This window comes from Amblyraja radiata, unplaced genomic scaffold, assembly GCF_010909765.2.
Source record: "Amblyraja radiata isolate CabotCenter1 unplaced genomic scaffold, sAmbRad1.1.pri scaffold_950_ctg1, whole genome shotgun sequence".
In the NCBI taxonomy this organism is placed as follows: Eukaryota; Metazoa; Chordata; class Chondrichthyes; order Rajiformes; family Rajidae; genus Amblyraja; species Amblyraja radiata.
In genome coordinates this window covers 17,278-39,326 of record NW_022630945.1, presented here as the reverse complement: position 1 = coordinate 39,326, position 22,049 = coordinate 17,278, and the positions used below count along the sequence as shown (strand labels likewise).

Below are 22,049 nucleotides of genomic sequence, written 5' to 3'. Positions count from 1 at the left end.
CCCTATCTTTAAGAGCCCTATCTAGCTCTCTCTTGAAAGTGGCCAGATTCGAGATACAACATGTAAGCAGGCCCTTCAGCCCACTGAGGCCCTTCCGCCCTGACCAGCGACCTCCACAACATAACTCTACCCTACACACACTTTGGATACTTTACACTTTTCCCAGGTCAATTAACCTACAAACACGTCTTTTTGAGTGTGGGAGGATACAGGAGATAGCGGAAAAAACCCACGCAGGTGACGGGGAGAACGTGCAAACTCCGTGCAGACAGCAGTGCCCGTAGTTGGGATGGAACCCGGGTCTCTGGCGCCGTGAGGCAGCAAATCTACCGCTGCACGCCATGTTGACTTTGCTGAAATCCTGACTACATGCCCCAGTGTAATGGCCCTGCTGCCACGATTGAGTGGTTAATGAAGTCCTGTTTTTGCCAATTGCAGGTGTCCACAGTGAAGTTCGGGAGCCCTGAAGAGTACGCCTCGCTCCTCATCATGTCCAATTTCAAAGTCTACATTCTGGAGATCACAGGACTACCCAGGTTAGTGCCCGATTGTCTGCCCCATCCAAGTTTGCTTCTTGGGTAGACAAATATGCTGGAGAAACTCAGCGGGTGAGGCAGCATCTCTGGAGCCACGTTTTTTTGGCTCAGCACTTCAACTCCCCCCTCCCATTCTGAATCCGACCTTTCTGCCCTGGGCCTCCTCCGTGGCCAGAGTGAGGCCCACCGCAAATTGGAGGAGCAGCACCTCATATTTTGCTTGGGTAGTTAACACCCCAGCGGTATGAACATTGACTTCTCCAATTCCAGGTAGTCCCTGCTTTCTCCCTCCTTCCCCTCCCCTCCCCAGCTCTCCCACAGCCCACTGTCTCCGCCTCTTCCTTTCTTCTTCCCTCCCCCCCCCATCCCCACATCAGTCTGAAGAAGGGTCTCGATCCGAAACGTCACCTAATTCCTTCGCTCCATTAGATAGACATCTAAGAGGGAGTTAGATGTGGCCCTTGTGGCTAAAGGGATCACGGGGTATGGAGAGAAGGCAGGTACAGGATACTGAGTTGGATGATCAGCCATGATCATATTGAATGGCGGTGCAGGCTCGAGGGGCCGAATGGCCTACTCCTGCACCTATTTTCTATGTTTCAATGAACTACCTCACCCGCTGAGTTTCTCCAGCATTTTTGTCTACCTTCGATTTTCCAGCATCTGCAGTTCCTTCGTAAACAAGTTTGCTTCTTGGTTACTTTGCCCCGAGCAGCCTCTCTCTCTCTCTCTCTCTCTCTCACTAACTAGTTAACTGGACTATGTCCCCCATTACGTGGTCTCTGCGTTCCAGTCTGCAGGCAGAGACTTGCTCAAGAACTATTGCATGGAGATTTTATGTACAATGAACAGTGTGTAGGAGGAGTGTGCAGACAGTGAAGATATGATGTGAGGTTATCCACTTTGGTAGCAATAACAGGAAGGCAGATTATTATCTAAATGGTGTCAAGTTGGGAAAAGGGGAAGTACAACGGGATCTGGAGATCCTTGTTCATCAGTCACTGAAAGTAAGTATGCAGGTACAGCAGGCAGTGAAGAGAGCGAATGGCATGTTGGCCTTCATAACAAGAGGAGTTGAGTGTAGGAGCAAAGAGGTCCTTCTGCAGTTGTACAGGGCCCTAGTGAGACCACACCTGGAGTATTGTGTGCAGTTTTGGTCTCCTAATTTGAGGCAGTGCAGCGTAGGTTTACAAGGTTAATTCCCGGGATGGCGGGACTGTCATATGCTGAGAGAATGGAGTGGCTGGGCTTGTACACTCTGGAGTTTAGAAGGATGAGAGGGTTTCTTATTGAAACATAAGATTATTAAGGGTTTGGACACGCTAGAGGCAGGAAACATTGAATGGCGGTGCTGGGTCGCAGGGCCGAATGGCCTACTCCTGCACCTGTTGTCTATTGAAAGCCGCACTGATTAAGATGGTTTTCCCATCTTGGTCCTAAAAGACTTACCTCTTATCCTTAAACTGTGACCCCTGCACGTCCTGCATTTCTGGGCAAAGATCCTATAGATCTTTGCTTCTGGGGCAGAGAAAAAGGGGGGGGGGGTGGAGGAGGAGGAGGAGATGCGGTCGGAACTGAGGTTGGGAGAGGAGAGGAGAAGTTTTTGAAAGCAACCTTTGAAGATGCAAAGAAGGGGTGGGGTGCAGTAACATTGCACCGATGTGACAGAGGAGGAACAAACGGTGCAACTCTCCTTCAAAGGGAAAGTGCACCCTTGATCTTTCTCTTTGTTATGTGGGCCGGCTTCTCATGGTGCACAGCCGGTTCTCCCTCTGTTCCCCTCCCCCCCCCCCCCCCCCCCCCCCCCCCTCCCCTCCAACTCCGTCAGTCTGAAGAAAGGCCAGGATAGATGAGAAAAGACTTTGCCTTCCATCACAGTGAGGAGGAGATTCGCTGTGATGGATGTTTGTGTAAGTCGTGTTGTGTCCTGGTTCTTTTACTTGTGTGTATGACTGCGGAAACCACATTTCAAATGATGACAAATAAATTGTATTGTATTGTATTGTATTGTAAAATGCTGGAGTCACTCAGCGGGACAGGCAGCATCTCTGGAGAGAAGGAATGGGTGACGTTTCGGGTCGAGACCCTTCTTCAGCGTGGATGTGGAGAGGATGTTTCCACGAGTGGGAGACTCTAGGACCAAGAGTTCAAGATTCAAGAGAGTTTATTGTCATGTGTCCCAGAGAAAAACATTTTTCACACAGAGAGTGGTGAATCTGTGGAATTCTCTGCCACAGAAGGTGGTTGAGGCCACAGTTCATTGGCTATATTTAAGAGGGAGTTAGATGTGGCCCTTGTGGCTAAAGGGATCAGGGGGTATGGAGAGAAGGCAGGTACAGGATACTGAGTTGGATGATCAGCCGTGATCAGCTATAAAAACCTGGATGCAACATAACTTCCTCAAACTCAACAGCGATAAAACAGAATTCCTCCTCATAGGCTCCAAATCCACACTCAGCAAAATCAATAACCCCACTCTCACCATCGACGGCACCACTGTCTCCCCAAACCCCCCAGGCCCGCAACCTTGGCGTGATCTTTGATTCCACCCTCTCCCTTGAGCCTCACATCCGCCATGTCATTAAAACCTCCTTCTTTCACCTCTGCAACATCGCCAAATCAGAGAATTGGGGAGTTAGATGTGGCCCTTGTGGCTAAAGGGATCAGGGGGTATGGAGAGATGGCAGGTACAGGATACTGAGTTGGATGATCAGCCATGATCATATTGAATGGCGGTGCAGGCTCGAAGGGCCGAATGGCCTAGTCCTGCACCTATTGTCTATGTTTCTATAGGACAATGAAATTCTTGCTTTGCTTCAGCACAACAGAATATAGTAGGCATGACTACAAAACAGATCAGTGTGTCCATATACCAATGAATATATATATACACACATAAATAAACAGATAAAGTGCAATGGGCTATTAATGATCAGAGTTTTGTCCGATCCAGGTTTAATAGCCTGATGGCTGTGGGGAAGTAGCTATTCCTGAACCTGGTTGTTGCAGTCTCCAGGCTCCTGTACCTTCTACCTGACGGTAGCGGGGAGATGAGTGTGTGGTCCGTTGCCCAGTCCCTGAACATCGCCCAGTCTACAGACTCCAAGGAGTCCTGGAGTTGTTCCTCTGCCCCCCCCCCCCCCCCCCCCCCCCCCCCCCCCCGACAGCTCTGTACTGTCCTCATCTCTGGGGGTGCGCTCTTTAATTGCAGTAGGCAGGAAGAAGCAGCACCGCGGTATGCTAGGATTTACCGAAGTGAGGGCGAGGGATAGAACGATAGGCACCCTTGATGGTGGTGTAGCAGTGGTCGAAGGTGTTTGGTCCTCTGGTGCAGCAGGAGACATGTTGGTGGAAGTTAGGGAGTGATTTCTTGAGGTTCGCCTTATTGAAGTCCCCAGCAATGGTGGTAAATGCCTCGGGGTAAGACGTCTGGTGTTTGTTGACCACGGCCTGCAGCTCCTCCAGTGCCAGACGGACGTCTGCCTGGGGTGGGATGTAGACCGCGGTCAGGATGACGGAGGTGAATTCCCCTGGGAGGTAGAAGGGACGGCACTTCACCGCCAGATGTTCCAGGTGTGGAGAGCAGGAGTTGGACAGGACTGCCACGTCGGAACACCACGCAGAGTTGACCATGAGGCAGACGCCACCTCCTCTCCCTTTCCCAGATGCCAGTGTACGATCCATACGGTGGATGGAGAACCCTTCAGGCTGGACCGCTGAGTCTGGGGAGCTGGGGGTGAGCCGTGTCTCTGTGAAACAGAACACAGAGCATTCCCTCAGCTCCCTTTGATAAAGCAGCCTTGCCCTTAAGTCCTCCAAGCAGCCTCAGAATAAAAGGACGTTCCTTTAGAAAGGAGGTGGAGGAATTTCTTTAGCCAGAGGGTGGTGAATCTGTGGAATTCATTGCCACAGACGGCTGTGGAGGCCAAGTTAGTGGATATTTTTACGGTTGGATTGACATATTCTTGGTTAGAATGGGTGTCAGGGGTTATTGGGAGAAGGCTGGAGAATGGGGAATCGTAGATCAGCCATGATTGAATGGTGGAGTAGACCTTAGTTTAGTTTAGAGATACAGCGCGGAAACAAGCCCTTCGGCCCTCCGAGCTGAGGCTGAGGTTTGTAAACGTTGCTCCAACCCCCAGCCAGGCCCTCCCTGTAGTGTTCACCGCGTCTCCCCGGGGAGAGAGAGGGGGGGGAGCCGGGGCTGTGTGTGTGAAGCACGGCGACTGGAGGGGCGGGAACGCTGCCACCTCCCCCTTCTCCGCCACACCCCCCCTCCCCGTCTACCCCTTTCTTCCCCCTCCACCCCTCTCCTCTCTCTCCACCCCTCTCTCCCTCCCCCACCTGGGGTAGATCTACCTGAGCCGAGAGTAGATTACTCTGGCGCGGGACCCCCTTAGGCGCGGGGCCCAATTGGGAGCAATCGGTCCAATCAGCTTAAGGCCGGCCTTGTCCGCAACTACCTCCTCTGGCAACTTGTTCCACACACCCACCACCCTTTGCGTGAAAAAGTTACCCCTCAGATTTCTGTTAAATCTTTCCCCCTTCACCTTGAACCTGTGTCCCCTGGTCCTCGATTCCCCTACTCTGGGGCAAGAGACTCTGTGCGTCTACCCGATCTATTCCCCTCATGATTTTGTACACCTCTATAAGATCGCCCCTCATCCTCCTGCACTCCATGGAATAGAGACCCAGCCTACTCAACCTCTCCCTGTAGCTCACACCCTCTAGTCCTGGCAACATCCTCGTAAACCTTCTCTGTACCTTTTCCAGCTTGTTTCTTGCTCGCGATTCCACCCTGTGAAACCTCGCCGCAGCGGCGATACTTCGCGGTCGATGGTTGATGAGAGCGTGGAGGACCGGAGGGGGGGTAGAGGAAGAACAATGGACAATGGGGAACCGCTGTGGTGGGGGGGAGGGGGGGACAAACGGAGGAGCCGGCGTGCTCTGTAACATTGTCAGCGCCGGAGGTGGCCGCTATTTGTATACATTGTGTGTGCAAGCAAAGAATCTCACCGTGCCTAGTCAAGAGTCAAGGTGCAGGAGGAGGCCATTCAGCCCTTCGAGCCAGCACCGCCATTCAATGTGACCATGGGTGATCATCCACAATCAGTACCCCGTTCCTGCCTTCTCCCCATATCCCTATCTTTAAGAGCCCTATCTAGCTCTCTCTTGAAAGCATCCAGAGAACCGGCCTCCACCGCCCTCTGAGGCAGAGAATTTCACAGATTCACAACTCTCTGTGTGAATTTTATTTTCCTCGTCTCCGTTCTAAATGGCCTACCCCTTATTCTTAAACTGTGTGGCCCCTGGTTCTGGACTCCCCCAACATCGGGAACATGTTTCCTGCCTCTAGCGTGTCCAAACCCTTAATAATCTTATATGTTTCAATAAGATCCCCTCTCCTAGCGTTAGCATGTGAGAGTGTTTTATTGTGATATGTCCCTGATGGGACAATGAAATTCTTAAAGGCCTGTCCCACTTGGCGATTTCTTTGGCGACTGCCGGCGTCATTGACTGATGTATGAGGTCACCGAAAAATACGCGGCGTGACGACGTATGACGCGGCGTGGTAACGTATTGACGCAACATTTTTTTTCACCGCGAATCTTTTGGCGCCACTGATGTGACGCCGGCAAAGTCGCCAAGTGGGACAGGCCCTTGACTTGTGGCAGCACAACAGAATATGTGAATATGTTAACATAGAACATACCGGGGGGGGAGAGGGGAAAAGGAAAGGAAAGTAAAAAAAGAAAAAGAAAAAAAAAGAAAAAAGTAAAAAGTAGAAAAAAGAAAAGAAAAAGAAAAAGTAAAAAGAAAATAAAAAGAAAAAATGAAAGAAAAAGAAAAAGATAAGATAAGATAGAATTTATTTGTCACACAACCAGGGTCGGTGGAATTTGGGTTGTCAGCAGCGATACAATAATAAAGAACACACAACCACAATAAAAATGTAACACAAACATCCACCACAGCATTCATCACTGTGGTGGAAGGCACAAAATTTGGCCAGTCCTCCTCCATTTCCCCCAGAGTCCAGAGTCAGTCCAGGATCGGCTCTTCCTCACCGGAGACCGCGGCTTTAAGTTGTTGTAGGCCGCAGGCCGGCGGTCGAGATTTAAAGTCCCCGCCGCAGCCAGAAGCACCGTAGACCGCAGGGCCGACGGTCGAAGCTCCCCTCCAGGGGTGATGTTAAGTCCATGCCGGCCCCGTGGTAGAAGTTGGCTGCGGGCCGGCAGTGGTGGCTTCTTCTTCCCCCGGGTCCCCCACGAGGGATCCCGGGCTGTAGACGCCGCGCCAGCTGGAGCTCTGCAGACCGCGGCTTCAGGCTGCCGGCTGCCCCGGGCCAGCGAAACGGAGCGCTCCCCTCCAGCGAGCCCCAGCGAGGGGTCGCCCGCTCCACGCCGAGAGTCCACGCTGCGCCCGCCGCTGAAGCCCCGGGCGCGTCTCCGGGAAAGGCCGCGTCGATCCTTGATGTTAGGCCACGCGGGGAGGCGACCTGGAAAAAGTCGCCTCTCCATGGAGGAGGCGACCGAAGCGGTTTCCCCCTCACCCCCCCACACCACCCCCCACACAAAACACACGAAGGAACATTAAATACATACTTTAAAACATATTAAAAAATAAGAAAAAAGTTGAAAAAACTGACGCACAAAGTAAAAGAAAAGAAAAAGTAAAAGAAAAAGTAAAAAGAAAAAGTAAAAAGAAAAGAAAAGAAAAAATAAAAAGAAAAGAAAAAGAAAAGAAAAGTCAAAAGGAGGTATTGCTATTCCTATCCCCTCGTGTCTCCAGCTCTCACCATCTCCTGTCTTCCCCCTGCAGTGGCCAGCCATCCAACTGGTTGAGGAAGCGTGAGGTGCATCTGATCCAGGACCTGGTCTACCTGCAGGTGGGCCTGCGCACACAGAGTATCGGCATGGAGTTCGACAGCTCGGGCAGCTCCTACACTCTGCTCATCCGCAACCCCCCAAAGTGCAAGAACTTCATCCAGTTTTTCACAGGTGGGTCTCGCTGGTGGCCGGCCTGATCGAACGGAGGCCCTAGTGTTTAAATGTTAGTGTTTTGTTAGTGTGGTGTTCGCATAGTGTGTAGTTTTAGTAGGACGACACAAAGTAGGCCAGCAACTCAGCGGGTGAGGCAGCATCTATGGAGAGAAGAAATGGGCGACGTTTCGGGTCGAGACCCTTTGGCCTTCATATTCCGCCTGGGTAAATATAGGTTACCTCTATAAAACATCCCCCCCCTCCCTTTTTTCACACATTAATGCCCCCCAACCCCCGACCCTCTTTTTCACAGAGAGTGGTGAGTCTGTGGAATTCTCTGCCTCAGAGGGCGGTGGAGGCCGGTTCTCTGGATACTTTCAAGAGAGAGCTAGAGAGGGCTCTTAAAGATAGCGGAGTCAGGGGATATGGGGAGAAGGCAGGAACGGGGTACTGATTGGGGATGGATGATCAGCCATGATCACATTGAATGGCGGTGCTGGCTCGAAGGGCTGAATGGCCTACTGTTGCACCTGTTCTTCTTCTTGTTCAAAAGAAGGAACTGCAGATGCTGGAAAATCAAAGGTGGACAAAAATGCTGGAGAAACTCAGCGGGTGCAGCAGCATCTACGGAGCGAAGGAAATAGGCAACGTTTCGGCCCGAAACGTTGCCTATTTCCTTCGCTCCATAGATGCTGCCGCACCCGCTGAGTTTCTCCAGCATTTTTGTCTACCTACTCTTCTACTTCTTCTTCTTCTCTACTTAAGCCCTTTGCTCCTCTAGGGAGCATAGGCCTTTGACACATGTCCTCCACCTCACTCGGTCGTTGGCAGTTCTTTCGAGATCTCCACAGTTAACATAGAAACATAGAAAATAGATGCAGGAGTAGGCCATTCGGCCCTTCGAGCCTGCACCGCCATTCAGCATTTCGTTCAGACCGAAAGGTCTGAATGACAAATAAAGGATTCAATTCAATTCAATTCAATTCAATTCAATTCAATCCAACTCAGTATCCTGTACCTGCCTTCTCTCCATACCCCCTGATCCCTTTAGCCACAAGGGCCACATCTAACTCCCTCTTAAATATAGCCAATAAACTGGTAGAGAATTCCACAGATTCACCACTCTCTGTGTGAAAAATGTTTTCCTCATCTCGGTCCTAAAAGATTTCCCCCTTATCCTTAAACTGTGACCCCTTGTCCTGGACTTCCCCAACATCGGGAACAATCTTCCTGCATCTAGCCTGTCCAACCCCTTAAGAATTTTGTAAGTTTCTATAAGATCCCCTCCTCAATCTTCTAAATTCTAGCGAGTACAAGCCGAGTCTATCCAGTCTTTCTTCATATGAAAGTCCTGACATCCCAGGAATGTTGAGCCCACTCTCAGACATTTCTTCTCCAGCGGGGGTTCCATTTCCCCGCTTGCCGGGTGATGTTTGTGGCAGGTTTCCTAATGGTGTGTTCAATCCATTATCTCCTTCCAATTTGCAAGTCAATGGACTGTTTGCGGCCTGTTTGTAGTGTGTTTTGTTGTTTCGCACCTATTGTCTATTGACTCCCTCCCCCTCTCCCCCCTTGAGTCCTGCCTGTGCTAACACCAATCCTCCCCTCCACCCATATTCCAATGCAGTTCACACCTCGTCAATCCTCTAACTACTTTGCAAACTCTCTCATCCATTTGTTCACACCTTGTGGGTGGATTCTTCTCTGGCCTTTGTCCAAACATCTGCATATCAACAACAAAAACCTCCACTCTTCTTACGGCCTGCCGTGCTTTGTCCTTCACCTTGCAATCGGTCTGAAGAAAGGCCCGAACCATCACCTATCTGTATCTGTAGGTCTGAAGAATGGTTTCCTTTGCTCCATAGATGCTGCTGCACCCGCTGAGTTTCTCCAGCATTTTTGTGTACCTTGTATCTGTAGCTCCTTGTCTTGACACTGAGCTAAACACACAATAGACAATAGACAACAGGTGCAGGAGTAGGCCATTCAGCCTTTCGAGCCAGCACCGCCATTCAATGTGATCATGGCTGATCATCCCCAATCAGTACCCCGTTCCTGCCTTCTCCCCATATCCCCTGACTCCGCTATCTTTAAGAGCCCTATCTAGCTCTCTCTTGAAAGAATCCAGAGAACCGGCCTCCACCGCCCTCTGAGGCAGAGAATTCCACAGACTCACCACTCTCTGTGAGAAAAAGTGTTTCCTCGTCTCCGTTCTAAATGGCTTACGCCTTATTCTTAAACTGTGTGTGGCCCCTGGTTCTGGACTCCCCCAACATCGGGAACATGTTTCCTGCCTCTAGCGTGTCCAAGCCCTTAATAATCTTATATGTTTCAATGAGATGCCCTCTCATCCTTCTAAACTCCAGAGTATCACGCAGCCTCATCGAGAGAGAATGTCCCAAACAGAAAGATGGGATCATTACTTGCAGCAGCACAACAGAATAAATAAACATAGTACGTTGAAAAGTACTGCAGTTACTGGTTTATACCAAAGATAGGTCCAAAGTTTAGTTTAGTTTAGAGATACAGCGCAGAAACAGGCCCTTCGGCCCGCCAGGTCCATGCTGACCAGCGATCCCCGCACACTAACATCATCCTACGCACACTAGGGACTATTTTTTTAAAACATTTATACCAAGCCAATTAACCTACAAACCTGCGCGTCTTTGGAGTGTGGGAGGAAACTGAAGATCTCAGAGAAAACCCACGCAGGTCACGGGGGGAACGTACATACTCCGTACAGACAGCGCCCGTAGTCGGGATCGAACCCGAGTCTCCGGCGCTGCATCTTCTGTAAGGCAGCAACTCTACCGCTGCGCCACCCTGACCGCCCACGGTTCTGGAGTAACTCAGCAGGTCAGGCAGCACCTCTGGAGAAAAAGGATGGGTGACGTTTAGGGTCGAGTCCCAACTTCAGATCCTCCAGAGATGTTGCCTGCCCTGTGAGTTATTCCTGCACTTTGTGTCTATCCTAAGTAAAGATAGTGCTCTGTAAATAATATAATGAACGGGAAAAAAGACACACACACACGCTCGCACGCACGCACACACACACACACACACACACACTACACACACACACACACACACCCGCACACACACACACACACACACAACCACACACACAAACACACACACACACACCACACACACACACACACACACACTACACACAAACACTACACACACACACACACACACTACACACCACTACACACACTACACTGCCAGCACATCACACACACACACCATCACCACAACTCCCACACCACTACACACATCACACACCCTCACACAGCACTACACATCACACAACGCACACACGCACGCACACACACGCACACACACACGCACACCGACACACACGCGCACGCGCGCACACACACACACACACACACACACAGGTACATACAGACACACGCACGCATGCACACACAAACACACACACACGCACACCCACGCACACACAAACACACGCACACCCACACACACGCACGCACACGCACACACACGCACGCGCACACACACGCACACCGACACACACGCGCACGCGCGCACACACACACACACGCACACACACACACACACAGAGGTACATACAGACACACACACGCAAGCACGCACAAACAAACACACACACACACGCACGCACACACGCACACCCACGCATGCACACACACGCACGCACGCACGCACGCACGCACACACACACGCACAGAGTAACTCAGCAGGTCAGGCAGCATCTGTGGAGAACATGGATAGGTGACGTTTCACAGAGTGCTGGAGTAACTCAGCGGGTCAGGCAGCATCTGTGGAGAACATGGATAGGTGACGTTTCACAGAGTGCTGGAGTAACTCAGCGGGTCAGGCAGCATCTATGGAGAACATGGATAGGTGACGTTTCACAGAGTGCTGGAGTAACTCAGCGGGTCAGGCAGCATCTGTGGAGAACATGGATAGGTGACGTTTCACAGAGTGCTGGAGTAACTCAGCGGGTCAGGCAGCATCTGTGGAGAACATGGATAGGTGACGTTTCACAGAGTGCTGGAGTAACTCAGCGGGTCAGGCAGCATCTGTGGAGAAAAAGGATGGGTGATGTTTCGGGTCGGGGCCCTTCAAAATCTCTAGAGAAAAAAGAAGTGACCCAACCCAGAAAATCAGCCATTCTTTTTCTCCACAGATGCTGCCTGACCCGCTGAGTTGCTCCAGCACCCTGTGTCAATCCTTGGTACAAACCAGCATCTGCAGATCTTTGATTCACAACTCTCTGGGTGAAAATTATTTCCTCGTCTCCGTTCTAAATGGCTTACTCCTTATTCTTAAACTGTGGCCCCTGGTTCCTGCCTCTAGCGTGTCCAATCCCTTAATAATCTTATATGTTTCAATGAGATCCTCCCTCCACCACCTCCAGTGTAAATTCCATTTGGAATATTTTGGAGGACCGAGAAACCAAGAACAAGAAGATGATTCCCTCTCATAGCGCTAGCTTGCAAGGATCGCTGGTTGGTGCAGACTCGGTGGGCCGAAGGGCCCTGTTTCCATGCTGTTTTTTTAAACTAAACTCAATTAAACTAGAGTGAAGAAGGGTCTTGATCTGAAACGTCACCCATTCCTTCTCTCCAGGGATGCTGCCTGTCCCGCTGAGTTACTCCAGCATTTTGTGTCCATAAACCAAACTAGAGTTGAAATGTAGCGATGTACGATACTGCCCGCTCTTGTTTCTTTCAGACATGGTGCGGGAACTAACTCCAGGCTCAAACAGCAAGCTGAAATCCATCTCCTTCACCAGAATGGACCCACAGCACCAACTCTGGTAAGGGCCCAGTCCTTCCTTATTTCACCCCGCTGCTTATCGGAGAGCTGCGGCTGAGAACCTAAACTAGAAGCAAACGTTAGGAATTGGCCGGGGACGAGTGAGTGTGAGTATTTGAGGCACCGCCTTCAGGACGGAGAGCCAAGGCAATGGTCCGTAGGTACGCCATGTTGGTGAGCGCTCGTAACTACAGACGCCATGTTGGTGAGCGCCCGTAACTAGGGACGCCATGTTGATGAGCGCCCGTAACTAGGGGCGCCATGTTGGTGAGCGCCCGTAACTAGGGACGCCATGTTGGTGAGCGCCCGTAACTACGGACGCCATGTTGGTGAGCGCCCGTAACTAGGGACGTCATGTTGGTGAGCGCCCGTAACTACGGACGCCATGTTGGTGAGCGCCCGTAACTAGGGACGCCATGTTGGTGAGCGCCCGTAACTAGGGACGCCATGTTGGTGAGCGCCCGTAACTGGGGACGCCATGTTAGTGAGCGCCCGTAACTAGGGTCGCCATGTTGGTGAGCGCCCGTAACTAGGGACGCCATGTTGGTGAGCGCCCGTAACTACGGACGCCATGTTGGTGAGCACCCGTAACTAGGGACTCCATGTCGGTGAGCGCCCGTAACTACGGACGCCATATTGGTGAGCACCCGTAACTAGGGACGCCATGTTGGTGAGCGCCCGTTACTAGGGACGCCATGTTGGTGAGCGGCCGTAACTAGGGACGCCATGTCGGTGAACGCCCGTAACTAGGGACGCCATGTTGGTGAGCGCCCGTAACTGGGGACGCCAGGTTGGTGAGCGCCCGTAACTAGGGCCGCCATGTTGGTGAGCGCCCGTAACTAGGGACGCCATGTTGGTGAGCGCCCGTAACTAGGGACGCCATGTTGGTGAGCGGCCGTAACTAGGGACGCCATGTCGGTGAACGCCCGTAACTAGGGCCGCCATGTTGGTGAGCGCCCGTAACTAGGGTCGCCATGTTGGTGAGCGCCCGTAACTAGGGACGCCATGTTTGTGAGCGCCCGTAACTAGGGCCGCCATGTTGGTGAGCGCCCGTAACTAGGGACGCCATGTTGGTGAGCGCCCGTAACTACGGACGCCATGTTGGTGAGCGCCCGTAACTAGGGACGTCATGTTGGTGAGCGCCCGTAACTACGGACGCCATGTTGGTGAGCGCCCGTAACTAGGGACGCCATGTTGGTGAGCGCCCGTAACTAGGGACGCCATGTTGGTGAGCGCCCGTAACTGGGGACGCCATGTTAGTGAGCGCCCGTAACTAGGGTCGCCATGTTGGTGAGCGCCCGTAACTAGGGACGCCATGTTGGTGAGCGCCCGTAACTACGGACGCCATGTTGGTGAGCACCCGTAACTAGGGACTCCATGTCGGTGAGCGCCCGTAACTACGGACGCCATATTGGTGAGCACCCGTAACTAGGGACGCCATGTTGGTGAGCGCCCGTAACTAGGGACGCCATGTTGGTGAGCGGCCGTAACTAGGGACGCCATGTCGGTGAACGCCCGTAACTAGGGACGCCATGTTGGTGAGCGCCCGTAACTGGGGACGCCAGGTTGGTGAGCGCCCGTAACTAGGGCCGCCATGTTGGTGAGCGCCCGTAACTAGGGACGCCATGTTGGTGAGCGCCCGTAACTAGGGACGCCATGTTGGTGAGCGGCCGTAACTAGGGACGCCATGTCGGTGAACGCCCGTAACTAGGGACGCCATGTTGTTGAGCGCCCGTAACTAGGGACGCCATGTTGGTGAGCGCCCGTAACTAGGGCCGCCATGTTGGTGAGCGCCCGTAACTAGGGTCGCCATGTTGGTGAGCGCCCGTAACTAGGGACGCCATGTTTGTGAGCGCCCGTAACTAGGGCCGCCATGTTGGTGAGCGCCCGTAACTAGGGACGCCATGTTGGTGAGCGCTCGTAACTAGGGACGCCATGTTGGTGAGCGCCCGTAACTAGGGATGCCATGTTGGTGAGCGCCCGTAACTAGGGACGCTATGTTGGTGAGCGCCCGTAACTAGGGACGCCATGTCGGTGAGCCCCCGTAACTAAGGACGCCATGTCGGTGAGCGCCCGTAACTAGGGCCCAGCGTTCCAGGTGGCGTCCTCAAAGGGGCGGGATCCATGTGAACACGTGATTTGATGCCTGCCATCTGGGGCGGGATCCATGTGTACACGTGATAGATGTGGCCCACCATCCCCTCACAGACATGCGTCCCGGCCCCTATACAGAACAAGGTTGCCGACCCCTGCCCCACTCGATCTTTCTCGATCCATGTGATCCTGATATTCCTGTACTTTTCCTAGGCCTCTAATCCAGGAGAATCCCGCTGCCGATTCATCAGAGGGCAAACGTCCTAATTACCTGTACGTGTTGGCGTTCCTCGTGCAAGGTAAAGTACCTCCCGTTCTGGAGTCTACCCCATGAGATCCCGGGGAGAATGAATGAATGGGTGGAGTGGAGATGAGGAGGAATTTCTTCAGCCGTAGCCGTGGAGTGATACAGCGCGGAAACAGGCCCTTTGGCCCAACTTGCCCACACCAACCAACATACTTTCCCATCCCACCATAAAGGACTCGATTGAAATCATGTATTGTCTTTCCGCTGACTGGTTAGCACACAACAAAAAACGGGTGCCAGAGTCTATGGGGAGAAGGCAGGAGAATGGGGTTAGGAGGGGGAGATAGATCAGCCATGATTGAATGGCGGAGTAGACTTTGATGGGTCGAATGGCCTAATTCTGCTCCTATCACATAAGGACATTCTTGCTATTGAGGGAGTGCAGCGTGGGTTCACCAGGTTAATTCCCGGGATGGCAGAACTGTCATACGCTGAGAGAATGGAGCAGCTGGGCTTGTACACTCTGGAGTTTAGAAGGATGAGAGGGCATCTTATTGAAACATGTAGGATTGTTAAGGGTTTGGACACGCTGGAGGCAGGAAACATGTTCCCAATGTTGGGGGAGTCCAGAGTCTCCATTCTAAATGGCTTACTCCTTATTCTTAAACTATATCCCCTGGTTCTGGGCTCCCCAATACTCCAGTTGTGGTCTCACTAGGGCTCTGTACAACTGCAGAAGGACCTCTTTGCTCCTATATTCGACTCCTCTTGTTATAAAGGCCAACATGCCATTCGCTTTCTTTATTGCCTGCTGTACCTGCATGCTTACTTTCATAGACTGATGAACATGGACCCCTAGATCCCGTTGTACTCCCCCTTTTCCCAACTTGACGCCATTTAGATGCAGCTTGTTCCATACACCCACCCACTGTGTGAAAAGGTTACCCCTCAGATTCCTATTAAATCTTTTCCCCCCCCCTCACCATGAACCTGTTTGTGTCCCCTGGTCCTCGATTCCTACTGCTCCAATTCTGCCCCAGTGTCTTATGGCTGTCCTCCTGGGTGTGGAGAGAATGTCAACGTCCACTGAGGTGCAGCGAGTGTGAGTCTCTCTCACTGTCCATCAGACCCCAGCCTGTCCTTGCCACCTCTTGAATGTCAGACAGCATAAGTTAGACAATAGACAATAGGTGCAGGAGTAGGCCATTCGGCCCTTCGAGCCAGCACCGCCATTCAATGTGATCATGGCTGATCATCCCCACTCAGTACCCTGTTCCTGCCTTCTCCCCATATCCCCTGACTCCGCTATCTTTAAGAGCCCTATCTAGCTCTCTCTTGAAAGCATCCAGAGAACCGGCCTCCACCGCCCTCTGAGGCAGAGAATTCCACAGGGGCTGCATGTTAGCGCCTCAGTCACCTCTGGCGAAGTGGATTTGATCCCAACCTCCCATGCAGCCTGTGTGGAGATTGCACGTTCTACCTGTGACCGCATGGGATTCCCCCCCCCCCAGGTGCTCCGACTTCCTCCCTCGTCCCAAAGACGTAAGTAGCATTGGAAACAAAGGGCAGTTGCTGGGTGGCACGGTGGCGCAGCGGTAGAGTTGCTGCCTCACAGCGCCAGAGACCCAGGTTCGATCCTGACTATAGGGGCTGTCTGTACGGAGTTTGCACCTTCTCCGTGTGACCGCGTGGGTTTTCTCCGGGTGCTCCAGATTCCTCCCACACTCCAATGACGTGCAGGTTTGTAGGTTAATTGGCTTTTTATAAAATTGTCCCTAATATGTATTGGATAGTGTTAATGTGCGGGGATCGCTGGTCGGCGCGGACTCAGTGGGCCGAAGGGCCTGTTTCCGCACTGTATCTCTAAACTAAAGAGGGATCTGGGAATAACTGTGCATAGTTCCTTGAAGATGGAATCTCATATAGATAGGGTGGTAAAGAAAGCTTTTGGTGTGCTAGCCTTTATAAATCAGAGCATTGAATATAGAAGCTGGGATGTAATGTTAAAATTGTACAAGGCATTGGTGAGACCAAATCTGGAGTATGGTGTACAATTTTGGTCGCCCAATTATAGGAAGGATGTCAACAAAATAGAGAGAGTACAGAGGAGATTTACTAGAATGTTGCCTGGGTTTCAACAACTAAGTTACAGAGAAAGGTTGAACAAGTTAGGGCTTTATTCTCTGGAGCGCAGAAGGTTAAGGGGGGACTTGATAGAGGTCTTTAAAATGATGAGAGGGATAGACAGAGTTGATGTGGATAAGCTTTTTCCATTGAGAGTAGGGAAGATTCAAACAAGGGGACATGACTTCAGAATTAAGGGACAGAAGTTTAGGGGTAACATGAGGGGGAACTTCTTTACTCAAAGAGTGGTGGTTGTGTGGAATGAGCTTCCAGTGGAAGTGGTGGAGGCAGGTTTGTTGGTATCATTTAAAAATAAATTGGATAGTTATATGGACGGGAAAGGAATGGAGGGTTATGGTCTGAGTGCAGGCAGGTGGGACTAAGGGAAAATAATTGTTCGGCACGGACTTGTAGGGCCGAGATGACCTGTTTCCGTGCTGTAATTGTTATATGGTTATATGGTTAAACTAAAAAAAGAGGGTTTACTCTGAGTAAATGCAAGCCAATGCTCTTCAATCTCGCTAAGAATAAGGGGTCGGCCATTTAGGACTGAGATGAGGAAAATCTTTTTCACCCAGAGAGTTGTGAATCTGTGGAATTCTCTGCCACAGAAGGTAGTTGAGGCCAAGTCACTGGATGTTTTCAAGAGAGAGTTAGATTTAGCTCTTTAGGGCTAAAGGAATAAAGGGATATGGGGAAAAAGCAGGAATGGGGTACTGATTTTGGATGATCACATTGAATGGCGGTGCTGGCTTGAAATGCCGAATAGCCTACTCCTGCACCTATTGTCTATGTTTCTATCCTCTGATTTTCTATGTTTCTATACTCCAAATTTGAGGAAGGACATTCTTGCTATTGAGGGAATGCAGCGTAGGTTTACAAAGTTAATTCCCGGGATGGCGGGACTGTCATATGCTGAGAGAATGCAGCAGTATGAGTGGGGTTTTTATTGAAACATATAAGATTATTAAGGTTTAGGACACGCTAGAGGCAGGAAACATGTTCCCGATGTTGGGGGAGTCCAGAACCAGGGGTTACACACAGTTTAAGAATAAGGGGTAAACCATTTAAAACGGAGATGAGGAAACACTTTTTCTCACAGTGGGTCGTGAATCTGTGGAATTCTCTGCCTCAGAGGGCGGTGGAGGCCGGTTCTCTGGATACTTTCAAGAGAGAGCTAAATAGGGCTCTTAAAGATAGCGGAGTCAGGGGATATGGGGAGAAGGCAGGAACAGGGTACTGATTACATAGAAAATAGGTGCAGGAGGAGGCCATTCGGCCCTTCGAGCCAGCACCGCCATTCATTGTGATCATGGCTGATCATCCCCAATCAATAACCCGTGCCTGCCTTCTCCCCATACCCCTTGACTCCACTAACCCCTAGAGCTCTATCTAACTCTCTCTTAAATCCATCCAGTGACTTGGCCTCCACTGCCCTCTGTGGCAGGGGATTCCACAAATTCACAACTCTCTGGGTGAAAAAGTTTTTTCTCACCTCAGTCTTAAATGGCCTCCCCTTTATTCTAAGACTGTGGCCCCTGGTTCTGGACTCGCCCAACATTGGGAACATTGGATTGGGGATGATCAGCTATGATCACATTGAATGGCGGTGCTGGCTGGAAGGGCCGAATGGCCTACTCCTGCTGCACCTATTGTCTATTGCCTATGGACCCTGACCTTTGTCCGCGGCCCGTTTACAGATGACGTCCTATCGCCAGTCACGGTGCTTGCTACCTCATCCACCCTGTACCTGCTGGCGGAGGACCATCAGTGGAAGAAGGAGACCAGCGAGGAGGACAACCCTGCGCCCATCGACCCTGTCCCCGTCAGCGAGTCGCAGCCCATCAGCAACATCAGCTCGCTCAGCCTGTACCATTCGGCCCCGCACGATGTCCGTCTACACATCTACCACGAGGTACGTCCCACCTGCTCAACCAAGTCAAGTCACTTTTATTTCTATAGCACATTTAAAGAACAACTCTCGTTGGCCAAAGTGCTTTACATTGGTGGAGGTACTAACGTTACACAACATTGGTTCATAGATTAAGTACATACATAAATACACACATATAGCCCTCCCTCAGAGGTCGTCAAGAAAGGCTTGGGAGTAAAGATGAGCTTTTAGTCTTGACTTAAAGGAGTCGATGGAGGGGGCAGTTCTGATGGGAAGGGGGATGCTGTTCCACAGTCTAGGGGCTGCAACCGCAAAGGCACGGTCGCCCCTGAGCTTCTGCCTAGACCGTGGGATGTTCAGTAACCCCAAGTCGGCCGATCAGAGGGACCTGGAGGTGGTGTGGTGGGGAAGCAGACTTTTGATGTAGGTGGGGGCGAGCCACAGAACGCTGCAGGCGCTGGAGTAAGGTGGCTGTACGGAGTTTGTACCCCCTCCCCGTGGGGTTTTCTCCCAGATCTGGACACGCTACAGGTCTGGACACGCTAGAGGCAGGAAACATGTTCCCGATGTTGGGGGAGTCCAGAAACAGGGGCCACACACAGTTTAAGAATAAGGGGTGAGCCATTTAGAACAGAGATGAGGAAACACTTTTTCTCACAGAGAGTTGTGAGTCTGTGGAATTCTCTGCCTCAGAGGGCGGTGGAGGCGGGTTCTCTGGATACTTTCAAGAGAGAGCTAGATAGGGCTCTTAAAGATAGCGGAGTCAGGGGATATGGGGAGAAGGCAGGAACGGGGTACTGATTGGGGATGATCAGCCATGATCACATTGAATGGCGGTGCTGGCCCGAAGGGCTGAATGGCCTACTCCCGCACCTATGTTTAAGAAAGAACTGCAGATGGCAGGACAAATCAAAATAGGACGTACATGGTAAATGGTAGATAATTGAGGAATGCAGTTGAACAGGGGGATCTAGGAATAACTGTCCTCAGTTCCCTGAAGGTGGAATCTCATGTAGATAGGGTGGTAAAGAAAGCTTTTGGTGTGCTGGCCTTTATAAATCAGAGCATTGAGTATAGAAGTTGGGATGTAATGTTAAAATTTTACAAGGCATTGGTGAGGCCAATTCTGGAGTATGGTGTACAATTTTGGTCGCCTAATTATAGGAAGGATGTCAACAAAATAGAGAGAGTACAGAGGAGATTTACTAGAATGTTGCCTGGGTTTCAGCAACTAAGTTACAGAGAAAGGTTGAACAACTTAGGTCTTTATTCTTTGGAGCGCAGAAGGTTAAGGGGGGACTTGATAGAGGTCTTTAAAATGATGAGAGGGATAGACAGAGTTGACGTGGATAAGCTTTTCCCATTGAGAGTAGGGAAGATTCAAACAAGGGGACATGACTTGAGAATTAAGGGACAGAAGTTTAGGGGTAACATGAGGGGGAACTTCTTTACTCAGAGAGTGGTAGCTGTGTGGAATGAGCTTCCAGTGAAGGTGGTGGAGGCAGGTTCGATTTTATCATTTAAAAATGAATTGGATAGTTATATGGACGGGAAAGGAATGGAGGGTTATGGTCTGAGCGCAGGTAGATGGGACTGGGGGAGAATACGTGTTCGGCACGGACTAGAAGGGTCGAGATGGCCTGTTTCCGTGCTGTAATTGTTATATGGTTATATGCTGGAAAAAGCTCAGGAGAACCCTTGAATGAACTCATACAGTGGGACAGGGCTTTGAAATCGAAGGTAGACAAAAATGCTGGAGTAACTCAGCGGGTGAGGCAGCATCTGTGGAGAGAAGGAATAGGCGATGTTTCTGCACCTATTGTCTACTGTCTATTGTCTATCTTATGAAAAGCTTTCCACTGTACCTCGGTGCGTGTGACAATAGACTAAACTGAAGCATGAAACTGTCCTCCTCTCCAGGTGAGTCGCAGAGAGAGCAGCTGGTGCGTGCGGACGGAGTGCCCGGAGATGGCGAGTGGGCTGGTGGCCTGGGTGCGTCAATACTGGGAGGACATGTTTGGAGTTCCGCTGAAGATCGCCCTGCACCAAGTGCCCGACTAGGACTCGAGGAGTCGGGGGAGGGAGGGGGGAGGGGGGGAGGAGGGGAAATCTCGAGGGTTTAGAATTATCCTGGACAAGACTGGGATTTCTATCAGGGAACGTTCTCTCCATGAACCCGGGTCCGCAGAAGCGAGACGTTTGCTGAAGCGAACTCACGGAGCCGCTGAGTTTCCGTCGAGCCAGAGGATTAGAGCGGAGCGCAGAAGGACACCATCCATCCCGGCTTGGTACCGAACCTGTCCTGTGACTCACCACACTCCCTTCTCCATTCCCTCATTCATTTTTCCCTCTTTATCTCTCCTTCTCTCTCCCTTCTTCACTCTCTATCCCCTCTCTCTCTATTTTATCTCTCTATCCCTTTTTCTCCCTTTCCCTCTCTCTCCCTCTCTTTCTCTTTCCCTTTCTCTCTCCCTCTCTCTCTCCCTCTCTTTCTCTCTCCCTTTTTCTCTCTCCCCTCTCTCCCTTTCTCTCTCTCTCCCTCTCTTTCTCTCTCTCTCCCACTCTCTGTCCCTTTCTCTCTCCCTCTTTCTCGCTCCCTTTCCCTCTCCCTCTTTTTCTCCCTTTCTCTGTCTGTCTCTCTTTCCCTCCCTCTCACTTTTCTGTCTGTCTCTCTCTCTCTCTCCCTTTCTCTCCCTTTCTCTCTCCCTCTCTTTTTCTCTCCCTCTCTTTCTCTCTCCCTCTCTTTTTCTCTCTCCCTCTCTTTTTCTCTCCCTTTTTCTCTCCCTCTTTCTCTGTCCGTCTCTCTTTACCTCCCTCTCTCTCTCTCTTTTTCTCACTGTCTCTCTCACTTACCCTCTCTCCTCTCTTTCTCTCCCCTCTAGCAAAGGCAAGTCACCCCCTCCCCTCCCCCACCTCCCTCTTGAGTAGCAAGGGGCTGTAGGCCGAGTGTGTTCACTGCCCTCCCTTCTCCCCACTATAGATGGTGCTGGGCCCCACGCTGTTGAAGCAGGCCTCACCCACAGCTGAGCGAGCGAGCGAGCGGGGAGCTGGGTTTTATTGAAGCGTCGCGTAAACTAGTTCACTTTAATCGCACCAGACTTACAGTGGCCACCCAACCACCCACCCACCCACCATCTCACCGTCATCTCTGAGGCGTCAAGCCCCTTTACACCCACCCCCCACTTTGTACGATGCCCGCCGTTACTCCGGGCTGCGTTCCGAGCCCTGTCCCGTAAACACTCCCCACCTTCCACGGAATCCATCCCGCTTCTCCCGCGGGAAGCTCGGCTCCCTGTCTTCCCACTCTGCTGCTTGCTGGGGTGCACGATACCCCGAATCCCAGCCTGCCCACTCCTGCC

At 51.4% G+C, this 22,049-nt stretch overlaps 1 protein-coding gene across 1 annotated transcript; it reads left to right on the top strand.

Moving 5' to 3' along the window:
* Positions 1-438: 438 nt before the first annotated feature.
* LOC116970495 (serine/threonine-protein kinase 11-interacting protein-like) lies at positions 439-21,148 on the top strand (the record flags this gene model as incomplete). The annotated part of the gene is made up of 6 exons (XM_033017141.1): positions 439-536; positions 7,359-7,537; positions 12,248-12,332; positions 14,639-14,724; positions 18,497-18,711; positions 20,611-21,148. Coding segments are annotated over 6 exons (804 nt in total), but the record flags the coding sequence as incomplete, so codon positions are not given.
* Between the last annotated feature and the right edge of the window lie 901 nt (positions 21,149-22,049).